This window comes from Carcharodon carcharias, chromosome 29 (genome assembly GCF_017639515.1).
Source record: "Carcharodon carcharias isolate sCarCar2 chromosome 29, sCarCar2.pri, whole genome shotgun sequence".
NCBI lineage: Eukaryota > Metazoa > Chordata > Chondrichthyes > Lamniformes > Lamnidae > Carcharodon > Carcharodon carcharias.
The window spans coordinates 3,073,337-3,096,915 of record NC_054495.1 but is presented as its reverse complement, the minus strand read 5'-3'; the positions used below and the strand labels follow the sequence as shown (position 1 = coordinate 3,096,915).

The window sequence follows — 23,579 nt, the reverse complement described above, 5'->3', positions numbered from 1 at the left end:
ACGGCGGTGCTGCTGGAGGGAGAGGTCGAGTGTGTTCATATGGCGGCGCATGGCACTGAGTGTGGATCTCAGAATGTGACGGGAACAGCAGTCCGAGAAACGTTTTATGTCCCGGAGATACCTGTAATCCTGGGTGGGTTGGAAACTGAGGGGTAAAATTTCAGTTGAAATCCACGTGGGGTAAGTCAGAGATGGAGACAGTCACTGAGAAAGGAGATATGGCTGTGAAAGCGGGTTTTAGTAAACACCTTGTCAAACACCAGGAGATGAATGGAAAGCAATGAAGGTGAACAAGGCAAAAGGGAGATACGGAAATCTTGTCGCAGAGACGAACAAAACTTCTTCAAGTTTAAGAGGAGTAGCAGTCAATTAAACACAGAGATAAAAACAAAAAACTGCGGATGCTGGAAATCCAGAACTAAAACAGAATTACCTGGAAAAACTCAGCAAGTCTGGCAGCATCACCAGGTCTCTCTAGCCCAAACACCTCCAGGTCTCTCTAGTCAACCAGCACAGTAACTCGCGTCCTATATCCATGTAAGATAATGACGTTCAGTGTCTATGTTTAAAACCAATGGCATTGAATGAATTTCTTTTTACTGCTGGAGCACCTGCTTCTTTCTAAAGTGTCTTTTTTTGTGGAAGCCTCCACCAAAATCCACAAATTTTCAGTCAGTGTTGCTGCAGGTGTTGCAAGGAAGAGGAAGTTTGTTTGACGCTGAAAATCTTGCAAAATACAAAGCTGAGACTCACATTGACGCTTTCTGCCACCTCCACTTGCATGTAGCTATGGGGGTGAGCCACTTAGTGACATAGATTCCTCCCAACAAACAATCGTCTTTTTTATTTCAACACAAAAGCAAAACACTTGCAGATGCTGGAAACCTGAAATAAAAACAGAAAATGCCGGAAATACCCAGCACTTCTGCCTCCTTCTTGCCTGATGAGTTTATTTTCCTCTTTTTTAAAGTTTCACTGTGCCTCCTCCTGCCCACGCAACAGGACCACGCCAGATGGCCGCCAATGCCTATCTGCCCATGCACGCTGGTCCGCGAATGTGCAGAAATCCAGGAGCAGCTTAGAAAGTTAGGGGTTGAGCTGCTTCTGATAAGAAATAGTTGGCTCAGAGAGCGATGACCATTGGCAAAACCTGGACACGGCGTTTGCTGATGAGTAACCGTTGGATTGTGTAGGATTGAGCTGTCAATCCCAGCCACGATTTACTCCTCTGAGTCACCGACTGCCTATTGGATCTGTACATCATTATTACAAGAGGGAAAGTGGAAATCGGAGATGTCTCTGCGCAACACACAAAGTGCCTCGAATTTTATTAATCCTTCGTTATCCCGGAAATGTATTCAGGTTAAAAAAATCTCACTAAGTTCCCACAGTAAAAAAATATGCATTTTCTCTCGCTTCAAGGCCCACATGTTACTCCTGTTCATCCTTATGGTGTAATTGTATTTCTGTGTATTGGCAAAATGTTGTCTTTTGGCTATGTGGCTGCCATACGGTAAAGCCCGAGGTCAACAAACACACTCCCCTGCCAAAGAATCAACCCCCGCTGTACTTCAAATCAGACACGCGGCTCCAATTAAGGCAATATCCATCCGTATCAACCAATCTCAACTCACAATCATATCAAATCAAGCCTCAGGCCTCGCTCTCTTAATGCGCCTGGTTGCCGACATCTTTAATGCGAGTCTGAAGTCAGACTTGCTCCTACTGTGACATGAGGTGGTATAGGAGGTGCGCTCCTGCAGCACTACACCCCTGGTTAAGGAAGAATTTAAACGCTGTCCAGCGCAACAACGGGTTCCCATCAGCACCGCCGACGCCAGGAGATGAGGGAAGGAATATTGAAACAGGAATTCCAGAAACCGGGAGGAACAGGGAAGTTTAGCTCTAATGTTTCACAAAGATCTTCATCACTGGAGGAGTTTCCCCCACCTCGCGTATGGATTTGCTGTGGTCTAATTAATAGAGACTGATCACTCTGATTAGTCAATAACTTTATTATTATAGGATCAGGTGGCTACTAGTGTGTTCGAAGGTGGACCCTGGGTTATCGAACATCCAGGAATTCCTGTCTCGACAGGTGGAATATAAAAGCAGAAAAGTCTTCCTGTAACTGGTTTCGGTCTTGTAATAGGCTAAGACCGCACACTCTATAATTCTATAAAACATATATATGTTATGCGTAATTACTTCCTAAACTTTTAAAAGTGGACAACGACCTTTTCAAATGACTGAAGCTATGTCGGGCTGTGACCCTTGACCAATTGAAGCTGTCTGGCAGGACTTTGCATCTCGTTATCTCTGAAGAGACGCTAATGACCCCTGTGAGCTGCAGAGACCAAATTAAAAGGGAATTATATAAAGGCCATCTACATTTCATCAGACAGGCCTGGCCACCAGAGTCTGCTAGGACAACAAGACCTGCAACCTTCTTTTCAAATTCTTAATGGTTGGAACTTTGATAAAGAAATATACACCCTTGGTCAAAGCCAAATTGGAGAGGTGGGAGTCATGTTATATAACGCCCCCTAGCTGGGAGAACTAGTTATACTGTCTTGCTGCACAGGGTAGATTGATTTAAAGATGCCAAGGTGCCGAGTGACTTTTCGACCAGCGAGTAATATGTTCTCCATAAAATATACCCTTGTAAATAATTTCAAAAGGGAGTCTGACAGGTATTTGAGGAATTTTCAAGGTTATGGATAAAAAGCAGGGATAAGGAGGTGGTGGTGAGCCGTCTTCTTGCACCGCTGCAGTCCTTGTGGTGTAAGTACAGGATTTTGATCCAGCGACAGTGAAGGGACAGCTGATAAAGTTCCAAGTCAGGATGGTGAGTGGCTTGGAAAGGGACTTGCATGTGGTGGCATCCCCATGCCTCTGCTGCCCTGGTCCTTGTACATGACAGAGGTAGCGGGTTTGGGGGGTGATTAAGGAATGTGGGCCCAATGCATTAAGACAGGTTTTTTGACCCCTTTAGAGGAAATTTAAAGGGATGCAGCCACCTAAAGGTCTGAGGCTGCACGTGGAGGGATCCAGAGGTGTGACAATCGTCTTCCTCTTCAAAGTGGCTGGAGATAGTTTTAAAGTTGTTGTCAAAGAGATAGAAAAGCAAAGCACACAGACCAGGACCCGCAGTTACTGGAATGTGACCCCGAGGATGCATAGTCAGGGAGTTTGAGTCCCATTATCCAGGACAGAGTTACCCTACTTCATTTTCCTCAACATAACTTTTCCTGGATGCATATTCAGCTTCCCCACTCACGTCCAAATGATACAACATTGGCCCATCACCTGAATCCCTTCATCTCTTTCTCTCCCAATGCTGTTTTATGGTTCTGCTTTTGGAAGCTGAGATATAACTTATAAAAGGTCACAAATAATAGAATTTGATTATTAACCTTCCTCCCGACTCCAAATGTTTAACTGGCTTTCCAAATCCCTTAATCTATCCAGTTAGAGATTGGCGGAGTATTGTAACCTTGGACTGAGATTACCACACAATGAAGCATCAGGAATACAGGAACAGCAGGAGGCCATTCAGCCCCTCGAGCTGGTTCCGCCAATCAAAGAGATCGTGGCCAACCTGTATCCTAACTCAATATGTCTGTCTTTTCCCCCTTGAGCCACATAAAAGACTTTAGGGACAGGTGATCAAAAGCTTGGTCAAAGAGTTCTGTTTTTAAGGAGCGTCTTAAAGGAGGGGAGAGAAAGAGAGAATGAGAGGAGGATAGGTTTAGGGAGGGAGTTCCAGAGTTTAGGTCCCAGGCAGTTGAAGGCACGGCTGCCAATGGTGGAGTGATGGGAATCGGAGGATGTTCAGGAGCCGAATTGGAGTAGTACAGAGACCTTGGAGGTTTGTAGGGGATGGAGGAGGTTACAGATTTAGGGAGGGTTGTAGGGGCTGGAGGAGATTAGAGAGATAGGGAGGGTTGAAGAGGATGGAGAATGTTACAGAGAGAGGGAGGGTTGTAGGGGCCGGAAGGGGTTACAGAGATAGGGAGTGTTGTAGGGGCTGGAGGAGGTTACAGATTTAGGGAGGGCTGTAGGGGCTGGAGGAGGTTGCAGAGATAGGGAGGGTTGTAGGGGAACTCAGTGTCCATTAGGACACGGGATCCAACAGAGTTTGTTTCCCTGGACATTGATGGCAGATGGAATTTGGGAGGTCGGTCCAGGGGTGCTTAGAAATAGTCAAATCTGCAACTTGAGTTTTGAGGTTGAAGGTGATGTGTTTGTACGATTGTCCATCTCAACCTGCTGTCTGGACATCAGGTTTAGGCTCAGTAGAAAGGGATCAGCCGATTGTGTGTGCCCAAGATAATGGTCTGGACAGCAGTGGACTATAGAATATGAATATAAACTGTATGTAAACAGTTATAACCAGCATTTTAAACAAAATGTAAAGGGACTCCAAGAAAGATGGAAGGATTTTTATGTCAAATTCTTGACCACAGCATCTCCCAACATGCTTTGCAACAAGAGAGGCCATTCAGCCCCTCAAGCCTGCTTCCCCATTCAGTCAGATCAGGGCTGATCTTCTCCCTCGGTTCCCCTTTCCCACCCTATCCCCTAATGTCCAAAAATCTAGTGGCCTCAAATGTTGAATAGACTCGACGACTGAGCACCCACAGCTCTCTGGGGGTGGTGGTTGGGTGGGGGGGAGGTGGGGGGTGGAGAATTCCAAAGATTCACAATCCTCCAATTGAAGGAATTTCTCCTCATCTCAGTCCACTTATCCTGAGACTGTGTCCGCGCCCGAATTTGAGATTCTCCAGCCGGTGGTGTGGTTTGAGGGAACTAGGGTGGGGTTGTGTGCGGAGGGGAAACAGACTCTCAGCATCGACTCTGCCTAAGCCCCTGAGAATTTTGTGTGTGTCAATGAGCTCAGATCTCATTCTCCTAAGCCCAAGGCAGTATAGGCCCATACAACATTAGCATCTACCTGGCTATGTGAAAAATTGTCCTGGTATGTCCTTTACTCTAAAACCAGGACAAATCCCAACCAGCTATTATCTGCTCACTGATGCTCAGTTTGGGTTCCGCCAGGGTTACTCAACCTCTGACCTCATTACAGCCTTGGTTCAAACAGCGACAAAAGAGCTGAACTCCTGAGGTGAGGCGAGAGTGACTGCCCTTGACATCAAGGCAGCATTTGACAGAATGTGGCATCCAGGAGCCCTAGCAAAACTGGAGTCAGTTGGGAATAAAGGGGAAAACGCTCCACTGTTTGGAGTCATACTGAGTACAAAGGAAGATGGTTGTGGCTGTTGGAGGTCAGTCATCTCAGTTCCAGGACATCACTGCAGGAGCTCCCCAGGGTAGTGTCCTCAGCCCAACCATCTTCAGCTGCTTCATCAATGACCTTCCTTCCATCATAAGGTCAGAAGTGTGGATGTTCACTGATGAGTGCACAATGTTCAGCACCATTTGTGAATCCTCAGATACTGAAGCAGTCCATGTCCAAATGCAGCAAGACCTGGACAATATCCAGGCTTGAGCTGACAAGTGGCAAGTAGCATTCACACCACACCAGTTCCAGGCAATGACCATCTCCAATAGACAGAATCCAACTATTGCCCCTTGCCGTTCAATGGCATTACCATTGCTGGCAGCCAGCACCCACAGGCCCTTTGAGCAGGGTGGGAGAAATGGGGTTTTGGGGGACGGGCGCGCGGAGAGAGAGTTCCAGATTTTTGTGTAAAGAAGTGACATCACCCCCTGAACGGTCTGGCTCGAATTTTAACGTTCTGCCCCCTTGTTCTGGACTGTTTCGCCCCCACCAGAGGTAATAGTTTCTCTCTCTTGACCCTATCGAATCCTTTGATCATCTTCAGCTGATCGGTTAGTAAACTCAAGCAAACAGGAGCCAAGTTGATGCGATCAAGGGGAGGGGAGAACATTGAGGGTGGGCATTCCTCAGACTGGAAAAGACAAAGTGTGGTGTATTTTTGCAATGTTTTTTATTGATTCTTTCCATGAGCTGGTACAGAAAGGTCAGGCCTAGGATGCGGAGCAGAGAATTATTCAGCACCATATTAGATCGAAGGGTTCTTCCCTACCAAGTGATGACCTCAGTTTGCGGCGATGGTGTCCTGGATCCAGGACACGTAATTGCAGACCTTGGTGTAGATTCCGGGGTAGCCTCTGTCCGCACAGCCGGACCCCCAGGACACGATGCCCTGGAGCACTCCATTACACACGGCGGGACCACCAGAGTCTCTCTGTGAAAGAACAGCACATCAAATCCATCAGCAGCTCCGCATGGTGAGGTCAGCGCTTAAAGACAGTTCGAAACCCGCGCGCTCACTGCAAACATTCAACCACACCGAATATTGGCCAACCTTATATGGCACAGCTTAAGTCTGGTTCACCTTGCTTTTGTATAGAGACTGTATCATAGTAAAACGTCCCCAAGAAGCTTCGCAGCAACGTTAATCAGACAACATTTGACATGGAGACCAGAAAGGGAATATTAGGGATGGGTGATCAAAAGCTCGATCAAAAAGGCTGGAGCGTCTTAAAGGAGGAGAGAGAGAGAGAGAGAGAGCGCACGTGAACAATAGAGAGACAGAGAGAGGTGGAGAGGTTTAGGGAGGGAATTCAACAGCTTAGGGCCCCAGGCAGCTGAAGGCAGGGCCACCAATGGTGGAGCGATGGGAATCGCGGAATGGTTAAGAGGACGGAATTGGAGGAGCACAGAGATCTCGGAGAGTTGTAGGGGCTGGAGGAGGTTACAGAGATAGGGAGGGTTGTAGGGGCTGGAAGAGGTTACAGAGATAGGGAGGGTTGTAGGGGCCGGAAGAGGTTACAGAGATAGGGAGGGTTGTAGGGGCCGGAGGTGGTTACAGAGATAGGGAGGGTTGTAGGTTCTGGAGGAGGTTACAATACGCGGTTCGGGAGGGAGGGCCATTCGGTCCATCCTGTGCATGCTGCCTCTCCCAGGGAGCAATCCAGTTGAGTCCCGCTCTTACCACCTTTAACGCCCGCCCCGCCCACTCCACCCCCACTGTGATAGGGAGGGGGGATCCCTCTGGGCTGTCCCGTATTATCCAAGGGCCCGTACCCGGCAAGCATCCTTCTCGCCATCCAGATAACCGAGGCACATCATGTTGTTGGTGATCATCCCCGGGTAGGAACTTTCACAAGCGGCATTGCTGAGAACCGGCGCATCCAGGCACTGCAGCCGGTCCCCGCTGACCACTAAATCAAAACAAAGGTTAGAGGTTAGAGGGCGCGCGATCTTATCCACACCTACGTGGGGGTCAAAACATTCGATGCTGCACATTCTCACTTCCAACGAATGACCGCGCATTTCCAAAACAACCTCAGCCCTTCTCACAACACCTCACAGCCAGTGACGCACTTTTCAAAGTCTTATCTCAGGGTCAGAGCGTCACAGCTTCCAACCCTCAATGCATCGTAATCTCTGCTCACATTTCAGGGTGATGTGGGGGGGGGGGTTGCTGGGTGTGGGTGGGGGTGAGCGTGCAGGAGGCGGGGGGCTGGGTAGGGGGAGGGTTCAGGAGGCGGGGGTGGAGGAGCACCGTACTATGACTGGTCAGCACCTTCCACAAGGCTCTAAACCGAGACCTTCAGCCATGAGCTCGGCTGGATGTGGAAGGACCTGTGGGATGGTTGAGGGAGAGCAGGGTGCCCTCGCTGGACCACCATTAGCACCCACCACCCCCACCCCACCTCACCTCACCCCACCCCACCACCCCACCCCACCTCACCCCACACCAACCCCATCACCCCCACCCCACCCCACAGCACACCCACCCCACCACCCCAACACGACTGAGAGCAGGTCGACCAGCTGTGACTCTCAGCGCTATTTGTGGGATCATTCTGTGCACAGCCAAGCAGCTGCGGCATTTAGCTGGAGGTCGACATGCGCTGGGTGTCAGGGTAATGGGTCGGGTGAAGGGACGAGGCGCTCGAGAGAGACGGGAGTTTGCGCTACATCAACAGGAAGAGACGCCGGCCGCATTCAAGGTGAGGAACGTTCTTCGCTGATAAATGTTGGCCTGTTTACTGAAGACCCTGTGGGATTATTGCTATCGGTACAGCTCAGTGTAAGAGCTTCATCTTCCGGCCCATTGCTAAACCCTGACCTCCCTCCCACACACCCCCAGCGAGCTCTCGCAGAGACTCGGGTTGAGTCAGCTCCCTCTCTGCCCCTTACCGTGGGACTCGGTGTCTCCCCAGCCGGATACCAGGCAATATTCCCCGGTAGAGGCACAGCTTCTCGGCAGGGCGATGGTCCCCACGTTATCGTTGAGTGTGGCAGGTTTGGACAGTTTGATCAGCATGATGTCGTTGTCCACGGTGTTGGGGTTAAACCCGGGGTGTCTGATGACTCTGGCAGATTGAATGAATTGCTCGGTGCCCTCTCTGGCCGTGATGTCGTGCTCCCCCAGACGCACCTGGATACCACTAGGAATAAGATAGAGAACCAGCTTAGAGCGTGACTGTGCTTGACCGGTGGCCAACTTGCTTCAGCCCATTGGCGCGCAGCACTAACTCGGCTGTTCCCTGTCAGCTTCCTGGGCTTGGAATGACAGTAAAGGGAATGCTAGTCTGTTTTCCACAGGGCAATGAGAAGGGCTCGTGACCACTTGGGAAGACAGGAAGAGAGGCCTCTTGGGCCCATCCTCCATTTTTGTTGCCAATGGTAAATGTTAAGTCCCAGTTCACAGCCCTTTCTGAATATCCCTCAGTCGCTTAAGTTCCAAATAAGTGTCAATACGTCCAACAGTTTATCATCTGAAGATCTTCGGGGTGGAGGGGTATGTGTGTGTGGGTGTCATAATTCCACCCCACTACTGTTTAGGGGAAAAGTTATTTTCTTTCCCCCTGTATTCCTGAATCCCACACAGGAGCCAGCAAAATCTGAGGTTGCTCAAGAGATAGCAAATGGAGAGGGTACAGAGGCAGGGAGGGTTGTAGAGGCTGGAAGAGGTTACAGAGATAGGGAGGGTTGTAGGGGCTGGAGGAGGTTACAGAGATAGGGAGGGTTGTAGGGGCTGGAAGAGGTTACAGAGATAGGGAGGGGTGTAGAGGCTGGAGGGAGTTACAGAGATAGGGAGGGGGGTTGGGGCTGGAGGAGGTTACAGAGATAGGGAGGGTTGTAGGGGCTGGAGAGGGTTACAGAGATAGGGAATGTTGTAGGGGCTGGAGGAGGTTACAGAGATAGGGAGGGTTGTAGGGGCTGGAAGAGGTTACAGAGATAGGGAGGGGTGTAGAGGCTGGAGGGAGTTACAGAGATAGGGAGGGGGGTTGGGGCTGGAGGAGGTTACAGAGATAGGGAGGGTTGTAGGGGCTGGAGGGGCTTACAGACATAGGGAGGGTTGTAGGGGCTGGAGGAGGTTAAAGAGATAGGGAGGGTTATAGGGTATGGAGAGGGGGATGTAGGGAGGGGGCAAGTGATCATGCATTGGTTTGAAAGCAAGGATGAGAATTTTAGAGTCAATGAGTTGCAGACTGGGAGCCAACATTAGTCAGTGAGCAACAGAGGTTGATGAGGGAACAGAAGTTGCTGTGAGTTTGGGTATGGGGCAGAACTATGCGCTGTGTTATGGATACAGTTTCCCCAAAGCCTTGTACAATTGCAGCAAGACCTGTTTATTCCTGTACTCCAATCCCCTTGCAATAAAGGACAACATGTTGTTTGCTTTCTTTGTGCTCCTTGAACAGTGGGATCTTGTCTCCTCCAACATCAACATTTCTACCTTTCAAGATAGTCGACTTTTCTAAATTCACTTATCAAAGTGAAGAACCTCACACTTCCGCACATTCTATTTCAGCTATTGTTATTCCGTTGTGCAGTGTGTCTTTTCCGGAACGCTTTCATTGAACCAGTATTTACCACAGAAACTGCTCTGTGCCACTGTTTTACACTCCACTCGAGCCTTTCGTTCACCCTCATCCCACAAACACATCCTTCAAGGTCACGGAGGCTGGCCTACAGCATGCTGGAGTAGTCAAGCTTGAGGTGGATGAGGGTTTCAGCAGTTGATAAGCTGAGGCAGGGGCGGAGTGTGGTGATGTTACGGAGGTGGAAATGGGCTCTCTTGGTGATGGAGATGATAGGGGGATGGAAGCTCAGCTCAGGGTTAATTGGACAATGAGGGTGAGAATGGTCTGGTCAGATAGTGACCAGGGAGGGGAAGGGGGGGGAATTGATGACTGGGGAATTGAGTTGGTCACGGCGACTGAAGGCAATGGCTTCAGTCGTCCCAACCTTCCCCACACGATGCAAACACTATCTTGGGATGCTCATTGAGAAGCCTGCAAAACCCGAGAACCAAGCTCTCGGTTTGAAGCGTAAACTCTCCCTTTGATCTTTTAACCTATTTTCAAGCAGAGCCCTCAGTACTTGCCTCTGATAGCAGTGAGCGGCGGAGACCACCCATTCGGGGTGGATCAGAGATCCCCCACAATTGTGCCATCCCACGTTGAGAGAGACAATCCAGGGCACTGAGTGCTTCACACACTCGTAACCACCAACAATCTTGTCAAAATCACGAGGGGCAGCAGCTGTGGTACCAAGAGAAGAGAGATCACCATTAAACACTGGAGTAAATGGAGGGACAAGAAGCAGAGAGAGAGAGACAGAGACAGAGGGAGAGACAGAGAGAGAGAGAGACAGCAAGTAGAAGAGACAGGCTGGGAAAGACTTCGAGAGGAGGAGCAGAAAGACTGAGAGGAAACTCGAGAGAGCCATGGGAAAGAAAGGAAGTGGGACACGTTTACCAACAAAGCCCAGTGACACGGCGAGCAGAAGGATCTTCATCGTTGCTTCAGGTTTCACGATGGCTGACTGCAGACAGCAGGGCTGTTTTATAGGCTGTAGGAGCTCTGCTATCAGAGAATAACATGAACACAAGATTTATTAATGATCACAAGATGGGGATACGTCCTTGGGAACATGAGGGGCAGGTGTGTGTTTCTCAGTTCTGTTCCCTGGGTTGTTTCAGAGTTCAATCAGTACAGTTCATGAGTGTAAATCTTAGGGTGTGAGACGGTTTACAATTTAGGTAGGTTTAGAACTACAGTGGGTTAAATAATATTCCTTTCCCGGACTGCTAAACGAGAGACTTTAACAATAAGATTGGGATCCTTCCATGCACTGTGTGACACTGCTGATTCAGCAAAATTATACTGGGGCACAAAGAGTTAAATTAAAAGGATTGTTTTCTGGTCTCCTTTTGAGTTATGATGGTTAAGGGGGTGATCGGATTCAGGACTTCTTCACTGATGTGAAAGAATTCTCAATAGAGAGAAGCTATTTCCTCAGATTGGTGTTGGGGGAGGTGATGTTAGGAAGGGGGGAGTCCAGAACAAGGGGGCAGAATCTTAAAATTGCAGCCAGGCTGTTCAGGGGGTGATGTCAGGAAGCACATTCTTCACACAAAGTGGGGTGGAAAAATGGAACTCTCCCCATCCAGCCCATTCCCACAAAAAAGCTTTGAGGCTGGGAGGGGTCAACTGAAGGTTTCAAAACTGAGAGTAGGGGGAGAGGGCCCAGGATACAAGGGAGAGCTCCCCTGCTCTGATTCAAAATACTCATTGGAATTTGTACATCCACTTGAGAAGGAAATTCTTTAATACCCAAGTGACTGCCCCCCTGACAGGGCAGCATGTAGTACAAGGGTATCTGCTACAGCAAGGGTTAATGTGGGACTGGGAACAGTCCTGCTCACAGTGTGAAGTAAGGAGTCACATAAACAGAGTCTGGTAAGTGTTGTGTGCTGGACAGAGACTAGTGTAGAAGCCAGCATTGATTTAGCGCCTAGCTTGGACCATACCCTGTATAAATGTACATAGCAATGCGTTATCAGTAAACACTTAACATTTAACCCTGCAAGGCTCAGGAGCTACTGAGTGTGCAACACAGCACTCCCTCAGCCCAGGCCCTGCGCTCCAGCCTCTGGAGTGAGAAGTAAACCCTCCATCAGAGGTGAGAGTGTCACCCAGTGAACCACTCCCGACACCTTAAACAAGTGGCCCCCCGGGAGCATAAGAACCAGGAGCAGGAGTAGACCATTCGGCCCGTCGAGCCTGCTCCAGCATTCAATGCAATCGTGACCGACCTTGGACTTCAACTCCATTTTCCCGCCTGCTCCTCCATGTCCATTGATTCCCTGAGAGACCAAGAATCTGCCTGCCCCAGCCTTAAATGTGTTCACCGATGGAGCATCCACAACGCCCTGCGGTAGAGAATTCCAAAGATTCACCACCCTCTGAGTGAAGTCGTTTGTCCTCATCTCAGCCCTAAATGATCGGACCCTTATCCTGAGACTGTGCTCCTGAGTTTTAGATTCTCTGACCAGCGGAGACAATCTCCCAGCATCCACACTGTCAAACCCCCTCAGAATCTTGTAGATTACAATGAGATCGTCTTTCATTCTTCTAAACTCCAGAGAATATGGACCCAATTTACTCAGCTGCTCATCACAGGACAATCCCCTCACCCCAGTGAACACCCTAGTGAACCTTTGCTGTACCACCTCCAGTGCATCTATAGCCTTCCTTAAGGAAAAGAAAAAAGGCGTGAAACTTTGAAATGTTGGTTTTCAGAGGGACTTGGGTGTACTCATGCAAGCAACACAGAAAGTTCACACACAACTAGCAAGTAGAACGGCAAATGGTGTGCTGGCCTTTATTGCAATGGGTCTGGAGTACTAGAATAAAAAAGTCTTGCTATAGTTGTACAGGGTTTTGGTGAGACCACAGCTGGAGTACTGTGTGCAGTTTTGGCAATCTGAAATGAAAACAGTAAGTGCTGGAAATACTCAGCAGATCCAGCAGCATCTGTGGAGAGAAACACATTAACGTTTCGAGTCCATAGAAACTAGGAGCAGGGGAAGGCCATTCAGCCCTTCGAGCCTTCTCTGCCATTCATTATGATCATGGCTGATCATCCAACTCAATAGCCTGCTCCTGCTTTCTCCCCATACCCTTTGATCCCTTTCACCCCAAGAACTATATCTAACTCCTTCATCCAAGATGACTCTTCTTTGGAACTCATCCTTCACTTGTTAAATATGGAGACCAAAACTGCACACAGTACTCCAGGTGTGGTCTTACCAAAACCCTGTACAACCATCGCAAAACTTTTTTATTCTAGTACTCCAGACCCATTGCAATAAAGGCCAGCACACCATTTGCCTTTCTAATTGCTAGTTGTGTGTGAACTTTCTGTGTTGCTTGCATGAGTACACCCAAGTCCCTCTGAACAGTTTCACGCCTTTTTGCTTTTACTTAAGGAAGGCTATAGATGGAATAGAAGGAGGTGGTACAGCAAAGGTTCACTAGGGTGTTCCCTGGGTTGGGGAGGTTTGTCCTAGGAGGTAAATTGGGTCCATATTCTCTGGAGTTTAGAAGAATGAGAGATGATCTCATTGTAACCTACAAGATTCTGAGGGGGTTTGACAGTTTGGATGCTGAGAGATTGTCTCCGCTGGTCAGAGAATCTAAAACTCAGGGGCACAGTCTCAGGATAAGGGTCCGATCAGTTAGGACTGAGATGGGGACAGACAACTTCACTCATTGGATTGTGAATCTTTGGAATTCTCTACCGCAGGGCGTTGTGGATGCTCCATCGGTGAACACATTTCAGACTGGGAGAGGCAGATTCTTGGTCTCTCAGGGAATCAATGGACATGGGGGAGCAGGTGGGAAAATGGAGTTGAAGTCCAATGTCGGTCACGATTGCATTGAATGCTGGAGCAGGTTCGACGGGCCGAATGGACTACTCCTGCTCCTGGTTCTTATGCTCCTGGGGGTCCACTTGTTGAAGGTGTCGGGAGTGGTTCACTGGGTGACACTCTCACCTCTGATGGAGGGTTCAATTCTCACTCCAGAGGCTGGAGCGCAGGGCCTGGGCTGATGCTCCAGGCCAGTGCTGAGGGAGTGCTGTGTTGCACACTCAGTAGGTCTCATGAAGAGGTTCTGAGCCTTGCAGGGTTAAACGTTAAGTGTTTACTGATAATGCATAGCTATGTACATTTATACAGGGTATGGTCCAAGCTAGGCGCTAAATCAATGCTGGCTTCTACACTAGTCTCTGTCTAGCACACAACACTCATTAGACTCTGATCATGTGACTCCTTACTTCACACTGTGAGCAGGACTGTTCCCAGTCCCACATTAACCCTTGCTGTAGCAGATACCCTTGTACTACATACTGCCCTGTCGGGGGGGAGTCACTTGGGTATTAAAGCATTTCCCTCTCAAGTGGACGTACAAATTCCAATGAGTATTTTGAATCAGAGCAGGGGAGCTCTCCCTTGTATCCTGGGCCCTCTCCCCCTTACTCTCAGTTTTGAAACTTTCAATTGACCCCTTCCAGCCTCAATGCTTTTTTGTGGGAGTGGGGTTGGTGGGGAGAGTTCCAGATTTCCATCCCGCTTTGTATGAAGAATGTGCTTCCCGACATCACCCCCTGAACAGCCTGTCTCCAATTTTAAGATTCTGCCCCCTTGTTCTGGACTCCCCCCTCCCCCAAACACCAACCTGAGGAAATAGCTTCTCTCTATCGAGAATTCTTTCATATCAGTGAAAAAGTCCTGAATCCGATCACCCCCTTAACCATCATAACTCAAAAGGAGACCAGAAAACAATCCTTATAATTTAACTCTTTGTGTCCCAGTATAATTTTGCTGAATCAGCATAGTCACACAGTGCATGGAAGTATCCCATTCTTATTGTTAAAGTCTCTCATTTAGCAGTCCGGGAAAGGAAAATTATTTAACCTAACTGTAGTTCTAAACCAAACTAAATTGTAAACCGTCTCACACCCTAAGATTTACACTCATGAACTGTACTGATTGAACTCTGAAACAACCCAGGGAACAGAACTGAGAAACACACACCTGCCCCTCATGTTCCCAAGGACTTATCCCCCACTTGTGATAATTAATGAATCTTGTGTTCGTGTTATTCTCTGATAGCAGAGCTCCTACATCCTACAAAATAGCCCTGCTGTCTGCAGTCAGCCATCGTGAAACCTGAAGCAACGATAACGATCCTTCTGCTCGCCGTGTCACTGGGCTTTGCTGGTAAACGTGTCCCACTTCCTTTTTTTCCCTTGGCTCTCTCTCTCTCTCTCACTCTTTCTGCTCCTCCTCTCGAAGTCTTTCCCAGCCTGCCTCTCCTACTCGCAGTCTCTGTCTCTCTCTCTCTATGTCTCTCTCACTCTTGCCTCTATGTCTCTCTCACTCGCTGTTTCCCTGCCTCTCTCTCTTTAACTCGCTGTCTCTCCCTCCCACTCGCTGTCTCTCTCTCTGTCTCACTGTCTCCCTCTGTCTCTCCATCTCTCTCTGCTGCTTGTCCCTCTGTTTACTCCAGTGTTTAATGGTGATCTCTCTTCTCTTGGTACCACAGCTGCTGCCCCTCGCGATGACGACAAGATTGTCGGTGGTTACGAGTGTGCGAAGCACTCAGTGCCCTGGAATGTCTCTCTCAATGTGGGATGGCACATGTGTGGGGGATCTCTGATCCACCCCGAATGGGTGGTCTCCGCCGCTCACTGCTGTCAGAGGCAAGTACTGAGGGCTCTGCGTGAAAAGAGGTTAAAAGGTCAAAGGGACAGTTTATGCTTCGAACCGAGAGTTTGGTTCTCGAGTTTTGCAGGCTTCTCGATGAGGGTCTCAAGATTGTGTTTGCATCGTGTGGGGAAGGTTGGGACAACTGAAGCCATTGCCTTCGGTCCCCGTGACCAACTCCGTTCCCCAGTCATCGATACCGCCCCCTTCCCCTCCCTGGTCACTATCTCACCGGACCATTCTCACCCTCATTGTCCAGTTAACCCTAGGCTGAGCATCCATCCCCCTATCATCTCCATCACCAAGACTGCCCATTTCCACCTCCGTAACATCACCCCACAACGCCCTTGCCTCAGCTTATCGACTGCTGAAACTCTCATCCACCTCAAGCTCGACTACTCCAGCACGCTGTAGTCCAGCCTCCGTGATCTTGAAGGATGTGTTTGTGGGATGAGGGTGTGCGAGAGGTTCGAATGGATCATAACGAATGGCAGAGCAGGCTAGAAGTGCCAAATGGCCTTCTCATGCTCCTAGTTTCTATGGACTCGAAACGTTAATGTGTTTCTCTCCACAGATTCTGCTGGATCTGCTGAGTATTTCCAGCACTTACTGTTTTCATTTCAGATTGCCAAAACTGCACACACTACTCCAGGTGTGGTCTCACCAAAACCCTGTACAACTAGAGCAAGAATTCTAAACTCACAGAGAGGACAGGACTCCTGGTCAGTATCCCACCTAAACTCCCAGAGAGGACAGTACTCCTGGTCAGTATCCCACCTAAACTCACAGAGAGGACAGGACTCTTGGTCAGTATCCCACCTAAACTCACAGAGAGGACAGGACTCTTGGTCAGTATCCCACCTAAACTCACAGAGAGGACAGGACCCCTGGTCAGTATCCCACCTAAACTCACAGAGAGGACAGGACTATTGGTCAGTATCCCACCTAAACTCACAGAGAGGACAGGACTCCTGGTCAGTATCCCACCTAAAGTCACAGAGAGGACAGGACTCCTGGTCAGTATTCCACCTAAACTCACAGAGAGGACAGGACTCCTGGTCAGTATCCCACCTAAACTCACAGAAAGGACAGGACTCCTGTTCAGTATCCCACCTAAACTCACAGAGAGGACAGGACTCCTGGTCAGTAATCACCTAAACTCACAGAGAGGACAGGGCTCCTGTTCAGTATCCCACCTAAACTCACAGAGAGGACAGGACTCCTGGTCAGTATCCCACCTAAACTCACAGGGAGGACAGGACTCCTGGTCAGTATCCCACCTAAACTCACAGAGAGGACAGGATTCCTGGTCAGTATCCCAACTAAACTCACAGAGAGTTCAGCTTGTCTGCTCAATAAACTCACTGGCTGTTTGAGGCATCGTACTCTCTCCAAACTAACAACTTTGATTGTCCACATCCCGACAGTGACCACACACCAAAAAATGGTTCACTGCCTGTGAAGCATATTTTGATTGCCTGGAGGATGTGGATGTTGCTATACAAATGCAAACTCATGCTTCACATATCTGCTGCAAACCATTCGATGCAGGGCAAATACCGCAGTCAACAGTGAGGTAAATGACTCAGTAAAGATTTTATGTCGCCTTTGGCTGGTGCAAGTTGGAAGAGCAATGTTAGCCTAGGACACCAGGAGTAAACACCAGCTCTGCTTCATGCCTGTGATTTGACAGAGTGCCGTGTGTGTGCACGTGATTTGATGGATTGCAATGTGTGTGACGTGACAGAGTGCAGTGTGTGTGTGTGATTTGATGGATTGCAAAGTGTGTGTGATTTGACAGATTGCTGTGTGTTTCTGTGTGTGTGATTTGACAGAGTGCTGTGTGTGTGTGTGTGTGTGTGACTTGATTGTAGTGACAGATTGTAGTGTGTGTCTGTGTTTTGACAGATTGCAGTGTGTGTGTGATTTGACAGATTGCAGTGTGTGTATGATTTGACAGATTGCGGTGTGTGTGTGATTTGACAGATTGCAGTGGGTGTCTGTGATTTGTTGGATTGTATTGCTGTGATTTCTCTATTTGGACCCATTGTGGCATCATACCTCTTGGCAGTTTTCAGGAATACAATCGGCAACTATTCCAGATTCCGTATTTCTCCAGTTGATTAATGGGAGACATTGTCCCTGATCCCCCACTGTGTACCTTCCCACAGTCAGTTGTGACTTTTACAGCGACCCCACATGTGACTTCATATCCCTGGCTTTGTAGCCAATCCCAGATTGAATAAACTTTGTGAAATGTGTTCCTTTCCCAGTTCTGTACCCTGCTGATCTCCAGTGCCTCGATGTCCCTGTGCTGCCTCCGAGCACCTGCCAGAAGGATTATCCTGGTAGCATCACGAGTAGCATGTTCTATGCTGGATTCATGGAGGGTGGGAAGGATAGCTGTCAGGTAAGGATGCAACGTGCTGGTAAACACAGGACAGTGAGAGATTTTGCTCTCCATTCTGTTGAATCTCCCCAAATCTGTCACCTCTCCAGTTTCGCTGAATGGAGAAAGATTCAGATGGAGACATAATCCTAATTCTTCCAGAGCAGTAACTGGATTCCCCCTGACTCACGGTCCAAATTGAACACCCCAAGGGTGAGACCCCCTGTGTATGTATTTCCCCCAACACTGTTACCATGGTAAAGGAACTCCCTCCCTAACAGCACTGTGGGTGTACCTACACGCCATGGGCTGCAGCGGTTCAAGGAGGCAGCTCACCACCACTATCTGAGAGGCAATTAGAGATGGGCAATAAATGCTGGCCCAGCCAGCGATGCCCGCATCCCGTGAATGAATAAAAAATGCATTAATAAATGTGGCCTTATCCTCTGAGCTCCAAGGTGTCGTATTGGGGAGGGGTATGCCCTCTCCTAGAGGAGAACTTAAGAAATAGGAGCAGGAGGTGACCATTCAGTCCCTCAAACCTGCTCAACCATTCAGTGAGGTTGAATGACCTGACTGTGGCCTTGATTCCAGGTTCTTGCCAATTGTCCTTAATCCTTGAATCCCTCTCATCAATCAGAATCTATCTCAGCATTGAAAATATTCAGAGACCCAGCTTCCTCTGCTCTCTGGGGTAGAGAATTCCAAACAATAATGACCCTCAGAGAGAAACAATGGATCTGCACCGTAAGCAGAAGATCCATTCGATTGAGGCTGTGCCCCTTAGATTTGTCCAAGAGGAAACATCATTCAGTGTCCGCCCTGTCCACAACCCTCACACTCATTTATGTTTCAATAAGGTCACCACTCATTCCTCTAAACATCAGTGGGTATAGGTCCAACCTCCTCCAGCCCCTACAATCCTCCCTATCTCTGTAACCTCCTCGAGCCCCTACAACCCTCCCTATGTCTGTAACCTCCTCCAGCCTCTACAACCCTCCCTATCTCTGTAACCTCCTCCAGCCCCTACAACCCTCCCTATCTCTGTAACCTACTCCAGCCCTACATCCCTCCCTATCTGTGTAACCTTCTCCAGCCCCTACAACCCTCCCTATCTCTGTAACCTCCTCCAGGCACTACAACCCTCGCTATTTCTGTAGCATCCTCCAGCCCCTATGACCCTCCCTATCTCTGCAACCTCTTCCAGCCCCTATAACCCTAACTCTCTAACCTCCTCCAGCCCCTACATCCCTCCCTATCTCTGTCAACCTCCTCCAACCCCAACAACACTATGTCTGTAACCTCCTCCAGCCGCTACAACCCTCCCTATCTCTGTATCCTCCCCCAGCCCCTACACTTCTCTGTATCTCTGTATCCTCCTCCAGCCCCTACAAACCTCCCTATCTCTGTAACCTCCCCCAACACCCTACACTCCTCCCTATCTCTGTAACCTCCTCCAGCATCTACAACCCTCCCTATCTCTGTAACCTCCTCCAACCCCTACAAACCTCCCTCTCTCTGTAAGCTCCCCCTGCCCCTACAACCCTCCCTATTTCTATAATCTCCTCTAGCGCCAACAACCCTCCCTATCTCTGTATCTTCCTCCAGCCCCTAAAACTCTCCGAGATCTCTGCGCTCCACCAATTCCGGCCTCTTGATCATCCCCTGATTCCCATCGCTCCACCATTGACAGCCATGCCTTCAGCTGCCTGGGGCCCCAAGCTCTGGAATTCCCTCCCTAAACCTCCCCATCTCTCTCTCTCTTCCTGTGTTTCCTGTTTTAAGACATTCCTTAAAACCTCCCTCTATAACCAAGCTTTTGGTCATCAGTCCCTAATATCTCCTTTATGTGACTTGGGGTCAAAAATTCATTGATAACTGCTGCTGTGCAGTAGCTTGGGATGTTCTATGATGTTACTGGTGCTATATAAATCCAAGTTGTTTTATTGTGTTCTGACCTAATGCTGTTCTCCTCACATAAAGGGGGATTCAGGGGGTCCCCTGGTTTGCAATGGGAAGTTGGAAGGAATTGTCTCGTGGGGAATAGGCTGTGCAGAGAGAAATTACCCTGGAGTCTACACGGAAGTCTGCAACTATATCTCCTGGATCAGGGACACAATGGAGAACAACTAGATACCTGCACACCACATTGGTTCCTAACTGTGTGAACCCAATGGTCAATTAAATAAAATGATTAAATAAACACCGATGAAGCAATTCCTATTTTCCTGTTTGCAATATTTTGATAATCTGCACTCATCTCATTATACTACGTCTCCCAGGTGCATCTGAAAGCACAACAAACTCCTCTTCAATTCAATCACTACAACCCTCGCGATCTCTCTAACACTGTAGCTACAAGAGCAGGTCAGAGGCTGAGAATCCTGCGGTGAGTAACTCACCTCCTGACTCCCCAAAGCCTGTCCACCATCTACAAGACACAAGTCAGGAGTGTTATAGAATACTCCCCACTTGCCTGGATGAGTGCAGCTCCCACAACCCTCAAGAAGCTCAACACCATCCTGGACAAAGCAGCCCTGCTTGATTGGCACCACATCCACAAACATTCACTCCCTCCACCACCGCACAGTGGCCACAGTGTGTACCATCTACAAGATGCACTGCAGGAACTCACCAAGGCTCCTTCAACAGCACCTTCCAAACCCACGACCACCACCACCTAGAAGGACAAGGGTAGCAGACACATGGGAACATCACCACCTGGAAGTTCCCCTCCAAGCCACTCACAATCCTGACTTGGAAATATATCAGCCGTTCCATCACTGTCGCTGGGTTAAAATCCTGGAAAACCCTCTTAACAGCACTCTGGGTGTACCTACATCACAGGGACTGCAGTGGTTCAAGAAGGCAGCTCACCACCACCTTCTCCAGGGGCAATTAGGGATAGGCAATAAATGCTGGTCTACCCAGTGACGCCCACATCCTGTAAATGAATGAAAAATAACCAAAGTTACAGCACAGGAAGAGTCCATTCAGTCCATCGTGCACGATTCTCTCTTTTAAGGATCAGTTCCATTGAGTCCTAAATTCTGCTTATTGTCCGCAGTCCAGTAACTTCCGTATCCTCAAGTGTCTGTCCAACTCCCTTTCCAAATTATGTATCACATCAGCTTGCACCACTTTTTCAACTCCACGCTCCCTGTTGATCCTGTCTCCAGAGTGCAAACAACACTCTATCAACGCCTCTGAACATCTCGGCAGAACACAGTTAGGGTCACATGTTAGCCTTCTTTCTCCTCTGGAGAGGTGGTGGCCTAGAGGTAGGGTTACTAGACCAATAAGAGGCCCAAGCTAGTCCCCTGGGGACACAAGTTCTAATGACACTAAATCAATTGGTAGAATGTAAGTCCTATTAATGAGCCAGTAGTTCTAAAGCCAGTCTTAGCAATGGGTACCATAAAACGATAATCAATAGTCATCAAAGTTCAACTGCTTCACAAACGCCCCTTATGGAGGGAAATCCGCCCTCCTTGCCCAGTCTGGCCAAACGTGACTCCAGGCCCACAGCAATGGGGTTGACTCTTAACTACCTCCTGAAATGGCTGAGCAAAGCTGCACACTGTTACACCAAAAAGGTGGACAACCCGGCGTCAGCTTAGGGTATACCTACACCACATGTGGCCTGCAGCAGTTCAGAAGATTCATATTCCAGGCAGAGTTAGATAGGTTTTCCATAGACAAGAGAGTCAACGGTTATGGCAGAGGGCAAAAGGGGAAGAGGGAGGGGGTGTTTGGTGGGGTGTGGGGAGGGGGGGTAGACAGGAAAGTGGCGTCGAGTCCACAGGCTGATCAGCCATGATCCTATTGAAGAGTGAAGCAGATTCAAAGTGCTGAATGTCCTCCTTCTACTCTCCTGTTCCTATGGAAACTCATCATCATTTTCTCAAGGGCAATTAGGAATGGGTAACAAATGCTGGCCTAGCCAACGACAACAACATTCGTGAAATGACCCTACAGCACGAGCACCTCCAATTCGCTGTAGCCCAAAGCACCTCCAGGTGCCTCCAGCCCAAATCACCTCCAGGGGCCTCTAGCCCAAGCAACTCCACGTGCCTCTAGCCCACACAACTCCACGTGCCTCTAGCCCAAGCACATCCAGGTGCCTCTAGCCCAAGCAAGTCCATGTGCCTCTTGCCGGAACAACTCCAGGTGGCTCCAGCCAAAGCATCTCCAGGTGCCTCTAAACAAAGCACCTCTAGGTGCCTCTAGCCCAAGAACCTCTAGGTGCCTCTGGCCCAAGCACCTCCAGGTGCCTCTAGAAAAAGCACCTCTAGGTGCCTCTGGCCAAAGCACCTCCAGGTGCATCTAGCCAAAGCACCTCTAGGTGCCTCTGGCCAAAGTACCTCCAGGTGCATCTAGCCAAAGCACATCCAGTTCTCTGTAGCCAAAGCACCACCAGTTCCCTCTACCCAAAAAACATCCAGTTTCCTCTAGCCAAATCACCTCCAGTTCCCTCTAGCCAAAGCACCTACAGTTCTCTCTAGCCAAAGCACCTCCAGTTCCCTCTGGCCCAAGCATATCCAAGTGCCTCTTGCCCAAGCACCTCAAGGTCCCTCTAGCCCAATCACCTCCAGGTGCCTCTAGCCCAAGCACCTCCAGGTGCCTCTAACCAAATCTCCTCCAGGTGCCTCTAGCCCAAGCACCTCCAGGTACCTCTAGCAAAGCACCTCCAGGTGACTCTGGGCAAAGCACCTCCAGGTGCCTCCAGCCAAAGCACATCCAAATGCCTCAACCCAAGCACCCTCAGATGCCTCTACCCAAGCACCTCCAAGTGCCTCTAGCCCAAGCAACTCCAGGTGCAACTAGCCAAAGTACCTCCAGGTGCCTCGAGCCAACGCACCTCCAGGTGTCTCTAGTCAAAGCGCCTCCACATGCCTCTAGCCAAAGCATTTCCAAGTGCCTCTAACCAAAGCACGTCCAGTTCCCTCTAGCCAAAGCACCTCCAGGTGCCTTTAACCAAAGCACCTCCAGGTGACTCGAGTCAAAGCACCTCCAGTTCCTCCAAGCCAAAGCAGCTACTGTTATCTCTAGCCAAAGTACCTACAGTTCCCTCTGGAAAAAGAACCGCCAGTTCCCTCAAGCCAAAGCACCTCATGTTCCCTCCAAAGCACCTCCACTTCCATCTAGCCAAAGAACATCCACTCCCCTCTTGCCAAAGCAGCTCCATGTACCTCTTGCCAAAGCACATCCACTTACCTCAAGCAAAAGCACCTCCACTACACTTTAGGCAAAGCACCTCCAGTTCCTTCTAGCCCAAGCACCTTCAGGTGCCTCTAGCCCAATCACTTGCAGGTGCATCTAGCCCAAGCACCTCCAAGTGCCTCTAGACAAGCTTCTCCAGGTGCCTCTAGCACAAACACTTGCAGGTGTGTCTAGCCCAAGCATCTCCAAGTGCCTCTAGCCCAAGCACCTCCAGGTGTCTCTAGCCCAAGCACATCCAGGTGCCTCTAGCCAAAGTACCTCCAGTTCCCTCTAGCCCATGGACCTCTAGGTGCCTCTAACCAAATCACCTCCAGGTGCCTCTAGCCAAAGCACCTCCAGGTGCCTCTAGACAAAGCACCTCCAGGTGCCTCTGGCCAAACCACCTCTAGGTGCCTCTAACC

The 23,579-nt window shown here is 49.3% G+C and overlaps 2 protein-coding genes across 2 annotated transcripts; one reads left to right on the top strand and one right to left on the bottom strand.

Annotated features, from left to right (window-relative positions):
* Positions 1–6,086: 6,086 nt before the first annotated feature.
* On the bottom strand, positions 6,087–10,810 carry LOC121271101 (trypsin-like). The gene is made up of 5 exons (XM_041176853.1): positions 10,771–10,810; positions 10,398–10,554; positions 8,201–8,451; positions 7,079–7,215; positions 6,087–6,236 (listed from the first exon to the last, which is right to left on the bottom strand). Exons 1-5 carry the CDS (start codon positions 10,808–10,810, stop codon positions 6,087–6,089), a joined length of 735 nt encoding a protein of 244 aa, XP_041032787.1.
* Positions 10,811–13,718: 2,908 nt separating this feature from the next.
* On the top strand, positions 13,719–20,088 carry LOC121271001 (trypsin-3-like). The gene is made up of 4 exons (XM_041176686.1): positions 13,719–13,752; positions 15,406–15,450; positions 17,840–17,976; positions 19,939–20,088. Exons 1-4 carry the CDS (start codon positions 13,719–13,721, stop codon positions 20,086–20,088), a joined length of 366 nt encoding a protein of 121 aa, XP_041032620.1.
* The last annotated feature ends 3,491 nt before the right edge of the window (positions 20,089–23,579 follow it).

Coding starts and splice junctions, on each gene's coding strand:
- LOC121271101 (XM_041176853.1), bottom strand. CDS start 10,810: ATGAAGATCCTTCTGCTCGCCGTGTCACTGGGCTTTGTTG. Junction 10,555..10,770: donor CGTGTCACTGGGCTTTGTTG/GTAAACGTGTCC, acceptor TTGGTACCACAG/CTGCTGCCCCTCGTGATTTT. Junction 7,216..8,200: donor GGGAGACACCGAGTCCCACG/GTAAGGGGCAGA, acceptor GTTTTGATTTAG/TGGTCAGCGGGGACCGGCTG.
- LOC121271001 (XM_041176686.1), top strand. CDS start 13,719: ATGTCGGTCACGATTGCATTGAATGCTGGAGCAG. Junction 15,451..17,839: donor GATTGTCGGTGGTTACGAGT/GTGCGAAGCACT, acceptor TTCCTTTCCCAG/TTCTGTACCCTGCTGATCTC. Junction 17,977..19,938: donor GTGGGAAGGATAGCTGTCAG/GTAAGGATGCAA, acceptor CCTCACATAAAG/GGGGATTCAGGGGGTCCCCT.